General features: G+C 44.2%; 1 protein-coding gene across 7 annotated transcripts in view; it reads right to left on the bottom strand.

The window, feature by feature from the left end:
* The window catches only part of Arid1b (AT-rich interaction domain 1B), a 412,777-nt gene that overhangs the window by 63,095 nt on the left and 328,928 nt on the right, over positions 1–20,754 (bottom strand). For all 7 annotated transcript variants that reach the window (XM_046456608.1, XM_046456610.1, XM_046456613.1 and 4 more), the window contains exon 7: positions 9,011–9,190. In XM_046456608.1, the coding sequence (XP_046312564.1) occupies positions 9,011–9,190 (180 nt within the window). The remainder of the gene's footprint in view (positions 1–9,010; positions 9,191–20,754) is intronic.

Raw genomic sequence — 20,754 nt, 5'->3', positions numbered from 1 at the left:
ACAGGAGGGGTCCAACCATAACGTTTACTTCAAAGACAGAAAGGGCTGAAGCAGGCCACAACATAGACTGACCGTGGGGCATGACAATAAACTGCCATGCTAGCAACAGCATGAGCCTTGTTCAAGTCAGCAGCTTCTCTAGCCTACACATCTGGGAGGCTGAGGAGGAGGCCAGGTGCTCAACAATAGCAGGCTCAAGGGAGACACTGGGGCTGGGGAGGGGGCACCTGGGCAGGAGGACCCCAGTGCCCCAGATGCACCATCAGGCTGTGACGGACAGCCCCTGACACTGAAACCACTTCCTCACCAAAATACACTATGCTGCAGTCAGGCTGTGCAGAAATAATCAATCTTACACTGTTTTCAAGTAAAATGTTAGAGAAAACAAACTTCACCGGTTTAAGTTCCTTACAGAAAGTGTTAAAGTTGTCTTGGAATCTCCCATCCCTGGGTCACATGCAAACTCGTGGCTGGTGGCCAGGGCCACCTTGGTGGAATGCATACCTTCTGCACTCTGGTGGGCTGGGCTGTAGGGCCCTTCCTCCACCCTGACCTCATGGCCTCCCTCCCAGGTTATCTGCTAAGGTCAGTAGACTACAGTGCTCCTCTGTGGCTCTTGCTCTTATTAAAAACAATCATGCTCACTCATAGTTGGACTGAACACATAACAAATTCACACACTCATGGATGACTTGGGGCTACTCTCCTCCTTCCCCCAACCTTAGCTATGTGACTCACTGGTGAGAAGCCTTTTTCAGTGAAAGCATATGTGCCTGCTGCTTTCAAAGGAAATGAAATAACACTTTAATCTGGTAGAAAACAAGCATTTAGACATAGCTATGGCAGACTACACTCCTAAAGTGGTTTTATTAGACAAAGAAGGTTCCTGATCTTGTCTGGCTCTTCTCACAGTTAGAATAGAGAAATGCTGTTACTTCCAGTTCTGTATCTCAGGTCTAACTGGCAGTCCAGGCTGTATCTCAGTGAGCATAAGGGAAGGAACAACAAAGAGGTTTGGGTACTCTGCACTGTACTCCAGGCTCTTCCCCCTTAGGGACCAAAGAGCAAAGAGCTGTGCTTCCAACGTGGGGTATCAGGCTATGCCTCCCAGCAGGAGACCCTGTCCTGGGGGGCAGGTGCTGGAGCATAGCCACTGTGTCGCCGACAGGCTGTGCATGTACTTCCAAGGGCCCATCTGGGGCTGGGAAGCCAGGTTATTTTTCTCCACTCAGTTGGGTTGACTCAAAAGTGCACATCCATGTAAATATTCTAATGTAGAGGCCTCATTTGAGAAGAGAAATGCAAAGCCCCCTTTTCTTTTCTTTCTTCCTTACACTCATGTGTCTGGTAAAAAAATTTCCAAAAGGCTTCAAATGGCTTCTGAGGCATCAATGGATGAAACAGAGGCTTTAGGAGCAGGGTCTGAGCACCGGTGCTGACACTTCCTGGCAGTGTGACCTTTAGGAGTTATTTAACCTTTCTGCACTGCAAGCAGTACTGTCACCTGGAGACAGGTGATGCTAAGGGAACACACAGGGTGACTAGTACAGGGCAGGCAGGGCTGCCTGAGGAATGGCAACTGCATGTGCCATCATCAACCAGTGCGACACTCCTCCCCACCAGCCTCAAAGATGTGTGGATGGGGCAAAAACTGACCCCCCCACTTGATAGCATATCTTTCTTCCCAAGATAAACAGAAACCAAATATGTAAGCCAAGCAAAATATGAGAGGAAAAGCCAGGAATGAGGAGTGCGATCTTATTTCCATGTTTCTCTAATAGATTAGTAATTTGTTGGCACCAGCTTTGACAGAAAGCAGATGGATGCAGCATTAAGCACAATGAAGGCAGCAGATGCTGGGCCAGCCCACCTCAGCTGGCCTGGTCTTACAGCCAAGTCCGAGAGCACACAGTTTTCAAGTGGGTTCGTCTTGGCACACAGCTTTGGAAAATTGGTCACCAAATGAATTCAGATTTCAACCCACTAGGACTTATATTCAAGCGGGGATGCAGCAGCTAGCCTCTGTTAAAGTCATCACCATTATTTTAGGAGGACTGCAGATCATTTTGTATCTGACTACAGAACATTTGAATTTAGTGGTCATAACCAATTTTCAAGCTTACTGTATTTATTAAGCTGCTAAGTGTTCCCACTCACACATGACATCTGTTTCTCAGTGTCAATCATTTAGCAATTATATATGCATGACTACTATGTGCAAGCTTCTGTAGCATCCCCCTCGGCAGAGGAGGATAAAAGGAGGCACACTTCAGAAGCCAGACCAGAGGGAACGCACCGTTAGTCATGCTATGACGAACATTATGAATTAGGGCTAAACATGCATTTACCTTGTTTTAAAGCCAATGTCGTTCACCATTTTTATAACAATTTACTACATGATATGGTCACATTTTTTGAGATACAATTTATATACAATAACAAACATGCAATCCCATAACCACCAGCACAACTGAGATATAGAATATTTCTGCCGAAGCCAAGAAGTTCCCTCTTGTTCACTGTCGTCAGTCTTAAGTCCAAGCCTAGCCCTGACCAGATAGTGATCTGACTTTTTTTCCCCACGTAGTTTTGCCTCTCTATGTTAGATACATAGTCACGAGGGACAGCCATGGGCACCTGGCTATCTTCACTTAGCATCATACTTCTGAGATCATCCTCACTGCTGCACATACAATTAACTCCTCTAAAATTTAAGAAGTGATGCAAATTCAATGCAGAAAACACAGAAGCACAAACTATACACACAAAAATGAGCCTTAGTTTCACCTCCCAAAGATCAGACACCATGCATTGTAAATTACTCTTAGGCACCGAATACCCAACTCAATACCCACCACACATCCAGGCAGGGCCAGGAAGGTTTGTCAGTGTCTCTGGATTCTTCTCTTAGTAAAATTCATTCATTTAAGAAATTGTTATCAAGGGATTCTTATATACTAGAATGTATATGCCCAGCATTCAGCAGTGATAGGTCAGAGAACTTAAATTCTGGTGGCAGAGATAGGAAGTTAGGAAATAAAGACAAGATCATGTGATGATGGGAACTACAAGGAAAGTGAAGCACCGTTTACTGCAGTGAGTGTGGGGGACTAGGGGACACTCTGGGCAAGGGAACTGTGTCCATGTCACTGCCTCTCTCAGGAGAAGCATGGGCTCTTCAAAGACACAACAACTAAGGCTAACGTTGGACACAGATGCCAGGGACACACAAGCACAACCAGCATGTGACAGCAGAGCAGACCTGGTTCTTGCATGTGTGGCCTTTGGAAAGCTATTTGTCATTGAAGCTCAGTCTCCTCATCTATAAAGAGGGTACACAGGAGATCACCTATCTCCTATGGTTGCTGAAGGGACAAAACAATGACTATTTCTGGACAACTGACAAGGAATAGTCTGTAAGGAAATGACAAAAATTGTTCCGATATTCATTAGTTTTTACTAGTGAACAGGAATTATCTTTGCTCTATTGTGTTAGGGTCAAACTTTACTTTCATGGTGCACACATAATAAAGTTATTCCTGAAAAAGAGGTAAGTATAAAAAAGAATAAACATTGATATTAACAATTACACAAAAAGGTATTGTCTGAATGCAATAATCAACTTCAGTATTCAGTAGTCATGTCTCTACTATAAGAAACTGAGTCTGGAAGGAGCCTACGCTGGGAATTTCACTGTCACATGCTGCAGGACTGGGCTCAAAGCTGCAAAGGAGAGTGTTGGGGCAAGAGGCCGGCAAGGGACACTTCCACCCACCTCACTTGGCTATCTGGGTATGTTCCTGCAGAAATGTCACCCAACAGATGGTCTTTTTTTAAGCAAACACTTTAATAAATAGCAGAGCTACGGGCCACGGGACAAGGCACTGTGCTAAGACATGCAGCAGAGTCGTGTGTCCATGTGTGGTCATCCTGACTACTGCCTGTGGCCGTCCTCATCAAGACCAGCAGCAGTGAAAGCCACCAATACAACCATAAGGTGCTCATCCTGTCGATTAGCAGAAAGGACATTGTCCTGTGTGTGCTGCTGACTTTAATTATCAAGGTAGAATAATTAGCTTTACCTAAGTCAAACTAACTCTTTTTTCTTTTTTTCCCTTTCCTAGAGATGGGGTCTCCATGAGCTGTACAGCCTGGTCTTGGACTCACGATCCTCATGCTTCAGCCTTGTAAGCAGCTGGGATTACAGGGGTGCACAGCAATGCCCAGCTTTCCCCACCTTTCTTCTTCTTCTTCTTCTTCTTCTTTTTTCCTATTTTGAGTTGATTTTCATTGTAATTTTTTTTGACTTTTTAAAAAAATGAATTCACAGGTTTTGATCAAATCATGATGATTATCAGTCTAAGAAAAATTCCACACTTAAATCTTGTCACTTAAGCTAAATGTGAACATCCAAAGAAGACTTGCTTACATCAACCTTCCTTTTTCAATTAAGTGATCTAATTCCATTTGTTTTATTCTACTATTATTAACACAGAGGTTTGGAATATCCCTTCAATAAAACAAAACCATATAGAAAATGGATTAATCCTTTGGCTTCTGTCAATTTAAACACAAAACAGGGCTAAGGGAACAAGAAACTATAACCCCGAAGTGTGTTATCATCCATTACCCCCACCAAAAAAAAAAAAAAAAGAAACGAGAGATACCAAGGAGAGCCATCAGCACAGACACAGTCGAGTCCAAAAAACAACGGCATCTACCTCTGCACCAAGGTGACCTTCGGACCCCAGCTCATAACCCAGGAAGCAGGCACCCCTGCCCCTCCCCTGTGGAAGGTAGGGAGACAAACAGGGATCCAGATTTACAAGAGTGGAGCCAGAAACTCTGGGTCAGGCATGCCAGGGGCCCACAAGAGGGCCTGCAATATCTGTACCTTGCTCCTCTAGACCAAAATGGCTTCAATATTATTACTGTAGAATTCACTACTTTGGAACTGCATTCATTTCAACTGAATATAATTTTGTTTTTGCTGAATTTATGAGAAAGGAATGGAAAAAGAAGATTACAGATGGCTTTTAATTTATTTTAAAGAAAAAATATTGAGATCCTTCTGGAAAAACACCTTTTATTAAATTGAGAAGTAAACAGTTTATCAGACTTACCTACTTGTGGGTCCTCTCCTTCCTAAGACAGACACTGTAAAACGAAGGCACAACACTAGGGCTATGTCAGTGTGCAACCTGCGCAGCTCCACATGGAGGACCTGCACAAACACTCAGTTGCTACTGTACAAGTGAGTGATATCTAGTCTCAGAATTGTTGTGACCCGCCTGAGGTAACACTATTTATTTGTAGCAAAACAACGGCCAGGTCCTTGCTCCTCTTTGCAATCAAATGTCAAATATGCAGAGTATCTATAGATGCTCAGCGTGAGAGATGTTTTTCTAGAGAACACAAAAAACAAAATAGAATCTTTGTCCTTAAGAAATAAAAGGGCTATGAAGATAAAACTGATTTCAGTTCTTTTCCCATAAAAATCTACTTATTAATAATGAATAGTTATTTACATAAGTCTGTTTATTAAAGTGAGTCCCCATGGCCCTCTTACCTTGCAAATACTTTGCAAGGGTAGTTACTATGTGTGTTTCCTTTAAGGTAGAAAGGTACTACTTTGTAAAACAGACTGTAATTAAATATTTTTACACATTTAAGTTGGTTTCATCTCATTTGTATATTTAATAATTCAGATTTTATAGTATTTCTAACAATTCCCCCTTCTCCACTTCATAGGACTTTTCTCTTGCCCTCTTTGGTGCTCTTGATGTGTTTCCATGACTGGACTCCTAACACGTTCTTGGCTCCCGAAGGTGCGTGGCAAACCTTTTGCTTTTGCTTTCTGCGTGGCCTGTGAATGAAGGGAGTACAGCGAGGCCTGGGACGTGGTCAGCCAGTGACTGTGTGAATGGCCTCTGAGGCCACTGTCCCTGTGAGCCTGGCTCTGCCATTTAAACCTGTGGGGTTGTGGTAAGTGACCAACCTCCTCGATGGGATGTGCTCACAAGGCCTTCCCGCACTAGGGAGTGGGCTGGCCACATCAGTCACTGCCCACCCTGGAGAAAGCCTCAACTGCTACGTGCCTCAGTTTCCTCCTCTGTGAAGCAGCATGGAAACATGACCTGCCTCACAGTGGGACCCAGGGCAGAGACATGGTTAACAAAAGCTCTTTATTATTAAGAACGATTTTGGAGAAGCTGCTTTTGACAAAAGTAAAAACAGAGGTAAAAAGTATCTTCCCCTGAGATCTCTTAAGTACACAATCTAAGAAAAAGTCATTGAAAACAGAGGACGAAGCTCAGGACACTTGCCATTCACCCGTGTGTCTTTCCAAAGATATGAAAACCTAAAATGGGAAGATGCAAGCAGAATGTTTTACTGGTAATCAGAGTAGTTAATTAAGGAGAGGAAGAAAAGAAAATATCATTTGTGTCCCTGCTTCAAAGGATCATCAAAGAGAAATGAGAAGGAAAGAGCGCTCCCCGAGTGGCAGAGTCCTGTGCACTGTGCTCCTCCTGCACCAGGTGCTGGCTGAGACCAGGCTGCGGTGTGGATTTGAACAGGAGAAACCTGGGACACTAGTTTTATCCCTGGCATCAGCCTTGCCTGTGCAGGACCCTTGAAGGGATGCACCTCAGAGTGAACAGTGTGTGGGTGCCATGTGGAGAGAAGAGGGAGGAGGGCACAAAAAAGCAGGAGATTGGGGACAGAGGACGGCTCTGGTTCATGAACACCTTCTTACAGGAGGATGGTGGGCTCGAGGCCAGCAACTTAGGCAGACCTCATCAAGATAAAACCCAGAGGGCTGGGGAGGAATCAGTGGGAAACGCCTCTCTGCCCTGCCAATGTAACACTACTGTCCCACGGGGATCCAGTAGCTACGCTAATATAAAACAGCCTAGAATTGAAGCAAAATTTAGGCTTGTGGAACACTGGAATTGAAAGTTATTTCCAAGGTAATAGAATCCAATTTTCTCATTTTCCAGAAGAAAAGTAACTCACAGAGGGCGTAAGCAATAGTTCAACAACACATAGCAGGTTGGGTGAGAGAATTCTTGCAGGCTCAGTACTCTTAAGTGAAGAGTCTTCATAATCAATGACTCCAGAAAACTGAAGGAGGATTTTGTCAAAAAAGGAATTCATTCCATGGAAATCATCTTCCCTGCTATTCACTCCCATAGCAGAAGCTCAAGGTTTATTCACAAAGGACTTGTTGGATGGTCTGAGGTCGTCTTCTGTCACTGAGTAGAGGAAGGGGCTCCAAGACTGACTTGCTGAGGAGTACAGAGACCTACGTCAAAAATCACACAAAGCCTCAAGGTTGTAAGTTAAGGCCTAGACCTTCAGCATTCAGCAGCCAGTTCTGAAAACAGAGCTGCAACCTTGTCTCCAGGTATATTCTGAGAAAAAGTCCACATTTTCCAGGCCCACCATAATTTGTACACTGCTTTCCAACTGTCTACAGTTTTCTTCTTTCCTTGACAGCTACAGAAACAGTAAGGGCAGCTCCCAGAATAAGTCACTCACCAGTCCTGCCTCAAAGCCCTTCAGGTCATGATGACCTGTGCTGACAGGGACAGGCAGACCATTACTGTCAGCCAGGAAGAGCATCCTAAGGCTTGCTGCGTTAATAACCTGGAAAACCTGTATGACGTGGCATGAAGGGAAGCACGCAAAACAGAGTCCACTATCTGCGCAGGTGCACACGTGCCAAGGCAAGAGGACTCATGCTTTGGGTTTTGTTGTAGTTTCCTAGCACAGAAACAACTGCAAAGGGAACAGAACACAGCAGTACAAGGCAAGATGCAGGGCCACACTGGCAGTGCCACTCCCTTCCCAAACTGTAACTACCATAAAACAGGACGAGGCGGCTGTCTGTGAGGCGCCTGGGCCTCTGGGGCCCCTCCTGGATGTGGCCCAGCTTGCTAAAGACACATGGCTCTCCAAGAGGCTTGTCCCATGTAGGACTGGAGGGGCTGTGGAGGGATGAGCAGCCCGATGTTCTCATCTTCACTTGGAGTGTTCCTGAGATTTTCAGAAGTGAGGAAACTCTAGGAATTGTGCTAGATTATCTCATTCTCTAAATTATCCATTAATGTCTAAGTAAACAAAATATAAAGAATGTGCTAAATTCAAATGTCCTACTGCCCATAGTGACTTTAAAAAATATATATACACACACACACACATCCAGATGAGGTTAAACCTTGATGAAAGGACTCTCTGCATATCTGATAAAACCTGCATGAGCTCTAGGAAAGTGATCCTGGGGGGTGCATCTGGGGCAGCTTCCACTTATCTTTCCATGCTCCCCTTTTCTTCCTGTTTGAGGATATGCACCTGTGTCAGGCTCTGTGCTGTCTTCCAGGAGTCGGATGGTGATGGTCAGGGAAGTGAGAAATGCCCCCACCTGCTCAGCACCCCAAAGACAGGCTGGTGGGCCATGAGCAGGGACACCCTTCTGAGCCAAGAGTCTGAGGTACTGAAGGGGATTACTGAGAGAAAGGTGCAAAATTCGAGTCCCACAAGATGAGCCTTAATAAATCAGAACCTTCTAAGCTAAGGCTTGTGTCCTTTCTCCATAAGCACTGGAATGGCACTGAAGAGACAGGTTTGCTCTCCCATTAGTAACTGTTAACACAAGGCACACTTAGCGCTTAATTAAGGAACAGGGGTTGTGGTTCTTCCCAGCATTATGGACAGGCAGCTCAAGGACTGTAGGTCTGCATTAACCTCACAGCCTGTCAGGGACCAGAGAATCTTTTTTTAATTTAATTTTTATTTTTAGTTGTAGATGAACACAATACCTTTATTTTATTCATTCTTATGTGGTGCTGAGGATGGAACCCAGTGCCTCACACATGCTAGGCAAGCACTCTACCCCTGAGCCACAGCCCCAGCTCCACCAAGGGAATCTTAAAGCACACTTAAAGCATTAAGACCCAGAAGGACTAGTGTATTGAGAGACTCGCACCACTCACTGCGCCACGTTTACCTTGGGGTCCATACTGGCTCATCTGCGGGCCGTAAGTCCCACTCGAGTTGCTCTGCTGAAAGCTACTGATTCCAGGGTGCACCTGGCCCCCAGGAGAAGGATGAGGCGACATGGACGGTCCTGTCTGCTGAGGTCCGTACTGAGACATCTGAGGGTTTCTTTGTGTGCCTGCCATAAAACCTATGTGGAAAACAGACGGAACACATAAATGCAGGTGCTTCATAATCTCTGCAGGCACAGAAACGGACATGGGATTGTGCAGAGGGTCCATGGGGAGAGAGCTGGTACTGAGATTCTCCTAAGAAATATCCAAAGACATCTCAAACCCAGGTGAGGGATCTGGGAGGGTGCCATGGGGACATCCTGGTCCTAATCCAGAATTCTCATTAGAGAGTTCCCAGGAACTCAGAAGATGGTGAACTTGACCTGGAGAGAGGAAAAGAGCAAGAAAGGCAAGTCACCGTAACAGCTCTTACGGGTAAGGCCTTCATGAAAGAAAGGTACCAGGCAGAGCTGAGAAGCCTGCACCCTCGCCAGGTACACATGTTGTGCCCAGCTCCTCAGCACCTCTGCTTACAGCACAGTCTCACACCCCCTGCCCCCAGCGTCCCCTGCACAGAGCTGAGCTCCCAGGACAAGTGCTGTTCAACTGGACTCCTGACCCACTGGAAGCCCTTCCAGGCGCTGACTCTCACACTCCCTTTGCAGGTGAACTGCATAAAGCCCCCCAAGGCTCCCCACTGTTGGTGGGACTCACATTCAAACACCTGACCCCGTCACAGATCCTTCATGGCCCGGCAGTTGCCTTATTTCACCCCCTTTTCCTATAGCTTTCTCTTCTGCTACTCTCATGTCTGCTGGCCTTCTGGAAGTTCCAAGAAGATAACATCCGACTCTCCCACTCAACAAAAGTCTTTCCGATCCTTTAGACGTTACTGGACCCTCCTGGTTCTCTAGGCAGCTCTCCCTGCCCCACACCCTGCAGTCTCTCAGCCTATTTCACACCTACCTATATTCACAGCACGTTTTGCAACCTCTAAGTATTACTGCTATTATTTTTTGGCTCGCTTTTCCTCTATTTTCCACCACTAAAACATAAGCTCCATGATGGCAAGGATCATGTCTGGACTTACTGCTGCATTGTATGTCTTACAGAAGTGCGGCACAAAGCATCAAAATCAAACCTTTTTTTTTTAAAATGAATGAAGGTTCAATTCTTTAGGCACACAAGAGAGTGCTCAGCACAACACAGTAGGGGTTAGTGTGGTGCTTTAAATGGATAAAGGATGAATCTTTAAATGATGCAGAACTACAATGTCAGGTGTGTCCATGTGCTAGTAGCTCGGATGAATGTTAGTAAGCCGCATGGGCTGTCTGGACGGAGAGCCCTTGAGTCAAGACATATTTCTAAGAAAAGCTTGTATAATCAAAGTAGCAAACCAACAAAGGGCAGTGTGAGAAATAGCTCCCAGAACCAAACGTTGGTGCTGGTCACTGTGCCCGCATTGCCAAGGGAAGGCTCTAACTGGGGCAAGGCAGGTTGCTGCCTGCTCCAGAGGAGAACCAGGGCGGCAGTTTCCAAAGAAAATCAATTGCAGAGGTGCTGGGTGAGACAAGACCTCCATCTAAGGGCAGCTGAAACCTGGGAGGGTAAATGGTACTTTGTGTTTACAAAGGCTATGGTTGACATTTCACTAAGAAAAAAAGAGAGGGAGATACTTTTAACATTGCTTCTACCTAAAGAGAGATAAAAGTAGGTAGAGCTAGTCTTTATTATCCTATTTAATTTATTTATAAAGATAAGTCTTCTGAAATTGGGCTCAATTGGCAGCTCCTAGATATAAATCATCATAGAAAATGTTTGCTTTTTCAAATCTGAAAACAAACAGAAATCAGAGGACTAAAATTACTATAAGTGATTGCTTCTTAAGATGTTACATGAAATATTTATCTAAGCTTTACTATAAAATTCTCTAGAGTTTCAGATACAGCCTTGTTGAATTAAAAAAAAAATTCCAATTCCATACAGACTGTCTGAGTTCTCTCCCTGACTGCTTTCCTCTTCATTAGCAAAGCACACAACCCAGGTCCATTTAGCATTCCATTTCACCTCTACCATACAGGTGTCCACGTGAAAGGCCTCGGAGCTCTGATGATAACCCTAGAGCCGTCAGTGGCTGCTGCTTCTGGGACCTTTCCTGCAGGCTTATGGTTTGTTCAAGTGAGTTCTAAGAATTCTCACCTGGGCAAGCTACTTCTTTATTTTAGACTATTGTTCAGTACTTAAAAACACACATCACATGAGAATTCCATGGGAACTATCCCAATGATCAAAGACATTTTGCAGAAAAATCAAGTTTGTGAAAAGACTTTAAAAGGAAGTGGAATCTGAAAGCTAATTTAAATGCAGTGCCCAGGGTGTAGCTTTATGGTGGAGCATTTGCCCAGCAGGTGAGACGCCCTGGTTGATCCCTAGTACTGCAACATAGAGAAAGTACCATAGCATCAAATTCTGTAACTTATGGACAAGTTCTATGAGGTGTGGAATTCACCTCTTCAAATAAGAAATTAAAACTAGGAGTTAATTTTCTCTCCATGTATTTTCAACAGCTCCACTTACAGGAGCTTCTTAAAATCTTGTTGTCTATTTTCCAAAAGAGTTGCCCCTTTCCCTGGAACCCCCAAGACCTCAGAAGGGGAAGGTGACAACTTCCCTGCTTCTGTCTCAGCTATTGCCATCTGACACACGGGACTGCCAGAATGCCTGGGTTACAGTTCTGTGCCTCCAGCTAGGAACAGAGGAGGCAGATGTGTAAACAGATATCTTGCAATGCAGATTGAACCCCACTGCTGTGTGACCTTGGGCAAATTGTAATTTTTCCAAGTCTCAGTTTCCTCTATCTTGAAATGGAGATGAAGTTCCTGTAAGGATCAACTGACCCAACCCATGAAAGTGTACTGCATACTAAAGATAGACAGGACAATGCCAACATTCTGCTTCATAAACGACCAAGAAAACCTCTAAACTCCAGCACCCCACATGTTTACATGTAGTTTCCAGTCAGAATAAACAAGCCAGTTCTTATTTCTACATCTGTTTTATACTTAAACACATGGGATTCACATGGTCCGGCACCTGTGTAACCAGAGGGTTAAAAGGGCTCTCCTGGGGTGGGGGGAGAGGGAAAGGGCAGGAGAGGGGGGGCTGAGGTTGTGGCTTAGCAGTAGAGCGCTTGCCTAGCATGTGTGACATCCTAGGTTTGATTCTCAGCATATAAATAAGTTAAAAAAAATCATCAACAACTAATAAAAATATTTTTAAAAAAGGGCTCTCCTGGGGGTGACCCTCTGCCCCTTCTCCTGCCAGAGTCCTGCCTAAAGCCTCGATATTTCCGCGCAGCCTTGCAGAGGCATTTTATGACTCGTGGCTGTGCTGTGTGTATCTCCCTGATCAGCAGTCCACATGAACAGTGTCCAGTGGATCTTTTGATTCCTGTTCTAGAGCTGTCCATGTCATCTGCCTGTCCCCACTGGCCCTGAGCACTCTCCCTCCTGTGTAGCAGGCACAGCTGCCGTCACACACCAATGGATGTGCCCTGCCCTGCAGACCCATGGGCAGTTGGCCTCGAGGCTTGAGTAACACTGGCATCAGCTGTATATTGTCATAGCTGCAAAGTGACAGGATTCGGCGTACATTTTTGAAACTAGTTCTACTCTAATTGGTAGCATTGAGAAGGGGCTGAAAGGGAGTAAAGTTCAAAGTTGGAAGTCAAGTGAGAGTTAAAGTGATATCTAGTTAAATGGCCACAGTAATCCCTTGGGAGAAGTCTTCTGATTTTTAAAGGCTATAGAATATTGCCATAATCTTTTAAGCAGGTTGATGAAAAATAAGGATCAACAGAAGTTAGCTGGAAAAGAGGGACTTGTACCTTCCATCCTAACTGTAGAAGCTATACGAATCTATTGTTTCCTCAAGTGCAAAGTGGGGAGAGTCAACAAGGTGGATGTGAGCTCAGAAACACACTAACAGCCAGGCCTGGTGCCCCAAAGCTCTCAGAAAATGTCAGCATCTACTATGGCCACGGATTCCTGGGATCACAGGATGCCAGTCCTGGCCTTGCACTCTGCTGTGCACATTCCAGCCAGCTGCAGAGCCCTCAGGTATCTGAGTCCTTGCCTATTAAAATAGAGGTGGCACTTGATGGTAGCAGGGTCACTTTAGCTCTAGTTCTCTATGACTCTGGTTTGAACATTTTCTCTCCTTAAAAAAAAAAAAAAATCTAAATTGGGTCTGTAATTCCATTTATATTTTTTTTTTTTGGGGGGGGAGTCCTTTAATTTGTTGTTGTTGTTTTAAACATCTTTATTTTGAATGAAATAAAGGTCTGAACATTTCCCCCAAAATGGGGGGAAAAATCAAAGTTCAACCTCAAATTCTCTATTTATGGTGACATATTTGGATGTACTTTACTTTTAGAAAGTTATTATGAAATGGCAGCTTGTGCCGCAGTCTGACAGCTGGGAGAATGCAGCTGCAGCTTTAAAGAGCTGTGAGATTTCCTAGTCGTAAGCTGAGTTTAGAAAATCAACTTTCTAGTAAGGGAAATCTAGAAAGTATAAAGTGAATTTCCTATACATTATGAAACTATAGTTATTAAATATACTATAGAATTATGTTACATAGTAATTATCTAACATGGGGATAAACTTTGGACAAAGAACTAAAATAGACAATTATCCTATATGTTATTATATAACACTGTTTCTTAGATATTCCATATGAAAATGTATTTCATCTGTAAAGTAAACAAATACAAGGGTTTTTAAAATTAAATTTACCATTTTTAAGTCCTGCATTACCTGGATAAATACCACAAAAACTAGTATTACCACACTGTAAATGAAGAGAGGCACATTTCTGGCATAAACAATACGCTGCCCTTTAGGAAAAGAATTTCAAGCAAAATCTGTTTTCTTAGAGAAAAGGTCATTGTCAGGACAGGAGAAACACACACTCTGACCTGTCTGGAACCAGAAGAAATGGGTTAGAGGCTGCCTCTACCGACCCTCTTGTGGGACCCGTGGGCTCTTTTGTATGAAATAGTGAAAGCACTTCTTGCCTTGGCTTACAAGATTGTTCTGAGAATTCAGTAAGAAAAGTGTATGCAAAAGCGCTTTTCCCCATGAAAATGCTATACCAAGGCATTACTATTGCCTTTCTAGCGATTCTATGAGCCCTTTATTCATTGTGAGTTCCAATTTAAGCTATCAAACTGGTAACTCAATCCACAATGTTATACAGATCTTCCACCAGCATGCCTCAATTTTACTCTAGCATTCATGGAACTATGACAAGGATAAGGAAAAAAAAAACACATTTTTTAAAGCAAAAGATGTGATCCTTGCACTCAACTTTAAACTCTGTTGAACAGAAAACAAATCTTATCCATGATGAAAAATGATAAAATTACAAAGCAACTTATAATTTTATATGAGGAAAAAACGGTAACATCTTGGTCAATGGGTGATCACTTCCTTTGCCTCTCTTTATCATTTATTTAGTGCCAGGTGCTGGGATATTAAGCAAGGAGCAAAACAGACAGTGTCTGCCCTTAGGGAGCTTCCACTCCAGTGTCCAGTGGAAAATGGACATCCAACAATTCAAAATAAATAGGTCCGAGTACAATAAAAAGGTACAGGTGGGGTCAGAGTATCTGGGGAGGGTCCACTTAAAACTGGGGGAGGGCAACGGTTTCCTTGAAGTCAAATTTAGTCTGAGTCCTAAACCACATGGAGGAACCAAAGCTCCTGCACTCCCAGAGGTCTGTGGGGTACCCTTTCATTTGGTCAGTTCTTTTCCATGCTTAGCTTAACACGTTACCCCTTTCTCTAAACCCCACCCTGGCTCAGCTCCTGAAGGTCAACAAGGGAACACCCACATCCAAGAGAAGCAGCAAGGCCTCTTCCAACTCCTGCCTCTGGCCCCTGGGCTCCCCACCTTGCCCCACCTCCTGTTTTCCTCCTCTCAGAATGAGGTCTGCCTTGATTTGCTTCCTGGCCAGCACACATGTCTTCAGCATTTGGCCCCTCCTTTCTCCCGTCTCTTCCCACTGTGCTTCTGTCCCCCAGGACGTCTGAGATCCCTACAGGTACAAGGTTGCTTTAGCCCTGCAAATCTATGCAAATCCTGCCACTTAGCAAATATTTCCAGGTAGGGTGCTATTCTCTGATCTAGGTAAACAGGTGACTCTTAATGAACATATATTGCATGCAAAAAATTGCTTATTATTAGTTCATTTAAGTTTCAAAACAACCTAAAGACATTGTGGCTCACAGAGGTGAATTTGCTGAGGTTATGCACAAACACTTGTTTTCAAACCAGTTCACAGCTAGGAAATTTCATTATTGTTGTCGTACCTGGGACTGAACCTAGGGCCTCACACATGCTAAGCTTTACCAGCAAGTTGCATCCCCAGCCCTGGGAAACATACATACATACATACATTTATTTATTTATTTATAGATGGGATTTCAGATGTTGCTCAGGCTGGTCTCCAACTCCTGGGCTCAAGTGATCCTCCTGCCTTAGCCTCCCAAGTTGCTGGGACTATAGGCGTACACCACTGCATCCAACTAGGAAACATTTTATATCATGATCTAATGTGCATGTGTTTACATATTCACATACGTCATTCAACACACATTGTGCTTCAAAAAACAAGTTTCACCCCTCCTATGTCTAATGCTCTCATATTTTACATATCAATAGGGAAAGACACCCACTAATGGGAAGCATGGGGTGAAGGCAAGATGCTCTGCAGCATCCCCCACTGATCATGCCTCACAAGACTTCGCTTCTACCACAGGGACGAACTCCTGTCCTCTGCCTTCCCCAGGCTCCTGCCCACCACATTCCTTGGCCTTCCAGGAAAGCAGCCTGAAGTCAGGTGTGGTGGAGCTGTCACCACGCTATCATCTGTTAGTGTGTCTGGCTCTCTCCCAGACGGCGAGCACCTGAGTACTTAAAAGCTCTCTTCTCATTTGTCCAAGCAAGGTGTCTGGCTTGGAGTTGGACAGATACATATGCCTTTAGGGAATAATAAGGCCACTTCATTCTGTATCCATTTACTTTTACTGTACAAAAGCAGCTTAGTAAGTCAGACTGTCGCTTCCTGTGCCACCTGTCTTCAGAGTATCACAGCTGAAGGAAGGACTGTCGAGCAGCAGCAGCAACTGATAGATGACAGCAAGGGAGGGAAGGGGAAAGAGATGCCCCCCCCCCCCCGTCGGGCCTCCATCCACCTACATCACATCCTCCACTCTTCCCGGCCCACCGTGGGGCCTGCAGGCAGAGCCCAGAAAGTGGCTGCCCTGCTTCCAGTCAGGGAGCTTCCGGCAAGTTCAGTCAAGCCTCAGTTTCCTTTTCTGTCAAAAGCCTGTCTCATAAAATGAACTGAGGCAATGTGCAAAGCACAAGGCTCGGTCAGCCCTGTGCACCTGTCAGAGGCTCAGTGAGTGACAGCTACTATTGGTCACATGATTTTTAATATAACCCACCATGAACTTCCCGCTGGAACTACTCCAAGTTTCCAAACTAGCTTCCTGTGCCAGGTTTTCCTACAAGCCTTTCATCAGTAAAGACAGAAAGTGCCTCAAGAATTTGGACATTGGTCACTTCCCTGCAGTGCAACTGCTACCCCCCTTGACACTGTGACCCACAGCCTGAGGCCCTTGCCTAGGAAGCCAGTGTCTCTGGGACTTGCCTGTTCCATACCTCAGTCAGAGCTGAGGGGTGGCTGGCCTCACGTGGTTCACTATCCAGACAGCACTGAACCTCTACAAACAGCCGCTTCCAGAAATAATTGGCCAGCTATGTCATTTGGCTCAGAAAAGCTAAGCTTAGCCCCTCTATGTAGCTCTGGTAGGTACTGATTAGCTCTGGTGGCCCAAAATTCAGTGTACATCCTCCTTGGCAGAGAGTGGGAGGCTGACTGAGAGAGGGAAAGATGGACAGTGGGAGGAGGAGGGAAAGAGACACTGAAATTTCTATCAAGGGTCTGAACAGACTCTTAAGGTAAAGGGCAAAGATTCTGGCCCACAGGATCTCAGGCATCACGACGATGGCTAGCTTTATAAACACCTGTGCAATGGATTAATCCGTCCTTGAGGGTTTTATGTGGGGTTTACAAGAAGACCCAGGTCTGACCTAGGGGAGACCTTTCTCTTCACGGCTTTATAAGACCCTGGCCAGGACAAAGGCATTCTGCTGGCACTTTCTGCTGATCTCGCAGTTCTGGGAGAAATCTTGGGCAGCTTCTTTCCACCTTCTGATAAGAGGCTGACAATCTATATTCCAAAGGCACAGTGCTAAATTATGTATTTAATGACAACTTGGTAATTTCCAAACATCCAATAGCTAAAGACAGCACAGGGGGCGCAGGGTTGCCAGGACCTGACTGGGAGGCATTTAGTCTGCTCTTTCTTTTTTTTTAAATATCTTTATTTATTTGTTTTTCTGTGGTGCTGATAATTGAACCCAGGGACTCGCAGAAGCAAGGCCACTGAGCCATAATCCCAGCCCTAGTCTACCTTTTTAAAGCACGGTTTACTTAGGGCCATTCTCCTATGGTAGCAACCTTACCATCAAGGGATGTCATCAAACCAATAACCCATTCTTGTCACATGGCAGTGTAAGTAATGTTTACTGCAGGTCTAGAAAAAAATGATATTTCACTCTGCATTATGGAGACCCAGTTTTAAAGATTAAGTCAATAGACATTTTTCTTTAATCAAATAAAAATCCCTTCATCACTCTGGGAAAACTGGCCTACGTGAATCAGCATTTCTAAAACATTTACCTTTGTTTTTTTTTTTTTTGCATTGAACCCAGGGGTGCTTCACCACTGAGCCATATCCTCAGCACATTTTTGTATTTTATTTAGAGACAGGGTACCGCTGAGATGCTTAGGCTTTGCCATGTTGCCGAGGCTGGCTTTGAACTTCCAATTCTCCTGTCTCAGCCTCCCAAGCTGCTGGGATAATAGGTATGTGCCACTGCACCCGCCTATCTATTTTTTTATTAGGTGAATTTTCAAGACCTTTTCAATATATTCTTTTAAAAAAAATATTTATTTTTTCAGTTATAGTGGACACAATATATTTTATTTTCATGTGGTGCTGAGGATCGAACCCAGTATCTCACTCATGCTAGGCAAGCGCTTTACCTCTGAGCCACATCCCAGCTCCCCAACATATTCTTTAGCATTGTCCTATTAGTGATTTGTTTAATGAACATTTCCCCCAGTTTAAGAAAAATGCTACGTATGATTCTCTTATTTGTAAAAGAGAAAATCCTTACAAACAAGAATCTTAAATCTTAGTAGCCCAAAAAATGTTTAAAGCAATGGATTTATTTATCATAAGAATTTTCCAAATAAGATATGAAATGGAATGCAGAGTGTTTCTGTACAGTAAGGATGTGAAAAATTTCTTTTCTGGACAATATAGAGATAGATATAGCTGATCTTTAGTAGCACTAAAAAGTTATCAAAAATAGAATAAAATTTCATTTAATTTTAAATAGTAAATTTAGGCCTTAAAGCACATTTGTGTTGGATTGATACAGGAAACTATCAAGAAGCTCTATGAACCCAGATCTACAATGACAGATTATCAAAACTTCAAAACTGTCAGCAATGGGTGAGAGTACCATTCAAGAAAATACACTTCTGGGTTGAAGGACATTAGAAGGCAAATGTAGAAGTAGCTAAATGAATAGTGAACAAATTTTCCAAAATTAAACTGAAGGGAATTTGAACATGGGTCTTGGCTGCCAACTGTGTCCTCTTTTCATCTTCATACAACACATTCTGCAACATTAAGTTTTAGAGACTTTAAATCCTGTTGGAAAAAAAACCAAATTAAGCACAAAGCCCAAGTCATGGTTTGTCACTACATGAGAAAGGAAATAGCTAGGAGAGAATGCCCCAGCTTATGTAGGACAGCCAGAACCGAAACACCAAAATTTAATTTCTTCAGAGATGTCTCTTCAACCAGCAGAGAGCTTTGCCCACTGTCAGGACATCAATAAGATACCTAAGGTTCCACAAGCCACCAAAAAGCAAAGCGTGGTTTCCCTGTGGCACATGGACAATTTATTTTCATGGTGGCGCCCCGTTAAAAAAATTCACAGAATTACTGCCTTGCTTCTAAAAGCCCAGTTCAATAAAAGATGTCTCACCACATGTGTGAAATAATGGTCACACGTCACCACCTCAGCCGAGTGTCTCCAACTAGAGAGACAGGCCATTTCTCTTCCCAAATAGGTGTAAGAGTCCGGTTTGGAGAGAAAAATATATTTTAAAAAGTATTCTTGGAACATTTTAATATCTTCAGTATTTATTTTCCTGCCTGCTTCTCTTCGCAACATGAATTGCTTTGAGGAAGACAGAAACTAATGACCCGTTCAAGGCTTTAACCGGGGACCCCAGTGTCTTACCAGCTGTGCTATTAGGTTAACTGGCAGAATCACTCCCTCTCTTTTCCCTGCGAATGTAGCGCCCTATGCAAGGGGGCACACACCACAGCATCGAAGCTGCCCCCCTCCACAACAGCCCTCTCAGCTACTGACTAGCCTTGAAACTTACACCATCTATCATTGAGTAAATTAGAATCAGGGGAGGAATCAAACTAAATACCAGATGGCAGATGGGGACAGAACAGCCAGCCTTTCCATGTGCACATTTTCAAAGTTTTATCTGCAAAAGTCAGCTTTAGTGCTGAGGGCAACGAGAGCCTGCATATGTCTCTGTGCTGGAAGAAGCCAACAAACTACTTTCTATGGACTTTCAAACCAGGTCACACTTGAGCTAGATGTACCTGATGCTGATGCTCGTTATTAATATTTTTACAATGCCATTCAATTAACCAACTTCAGATACAAGATCTCATTTGACCTCTGCAATAAATTCATGGCACACTCTAATCCGTATTTAAGGGAACAGAGATTTAATTAATTGTCCCAGATCACAAAACTGGATAGTGGTAAAATTTCCACCTGAACTCAGATCTTTTGAATCCAAGGTCCTGACAGATTAAAATCAGAAACAGCATATGAAATAAGAACCACTGGACTGTGACCATGAGAAAGCTCTGGTGCTCGTCCTCATGGAGCTCTGGGCCTGGAGTGTTGCATGGGCCTTGAGCAAGCTGCCTCCTCCTAGGCACCTGACCTACAGGGGCAGCACCATGATGGATGGGGAAGCTTTATGCATCTGCCCACCCAGCAAACTCTGCCTTGGGCCCTCCTAGGTACCAGGCCACCAGAACCTGAAGGATCAATATGCTGGGCAGGCAATACGAACCTCAGGGGGCAGAGCTGAAGTAGTATGGGGGCAAAAGCATGCCAGTTGGAGAAAAGAGTATGTAAAGGTCCTAAAAGAGGGTCAATGTGGCACGAGGACATGAGAACCACAGTGTGGTGAGAGAAGGGGAGGTAGGAGCTGGGTACGCAAGGGCCCCCACTAGCAGATCAGTGTGCCTTTCTCCAAGGCACAGGCACTGATGCAATTCTTGTCTTCTGGCATGACTGTTTGGGATGTGGCATGCAAAATAGACAGGAAAAAGAGCTGGAGGCTTCTGAAGGTGCCTAGCTGGCCTGGACTAGGAAAGTGACAGTACATTCAGACCCGCAAAGGTATGGAAACCACTGCAGTCCAGTGGGGAAGTTAGGTAGCCTGGGGAAG

Source organism: Marmota monax, unplaced genomic scaffold, assembly GCF_021218885.2.
Source record: "Marmota monax isolate L192 unplaced genomic scaffold, Marmota_monax_Labrador192_F-V1.1 WCK01_AAM20220418_F8-fsc00164, whole genome shotgun sequence".
Taxonomy (NCBI): Eukaryota; Metazoa; Chordata; class Mammalia; order Rodentia; family Sciuridae; genus Marmota; species Marmota monax.
This window is presented reverse-complemented; position numbering and strand designations above follow the sequence as displayed.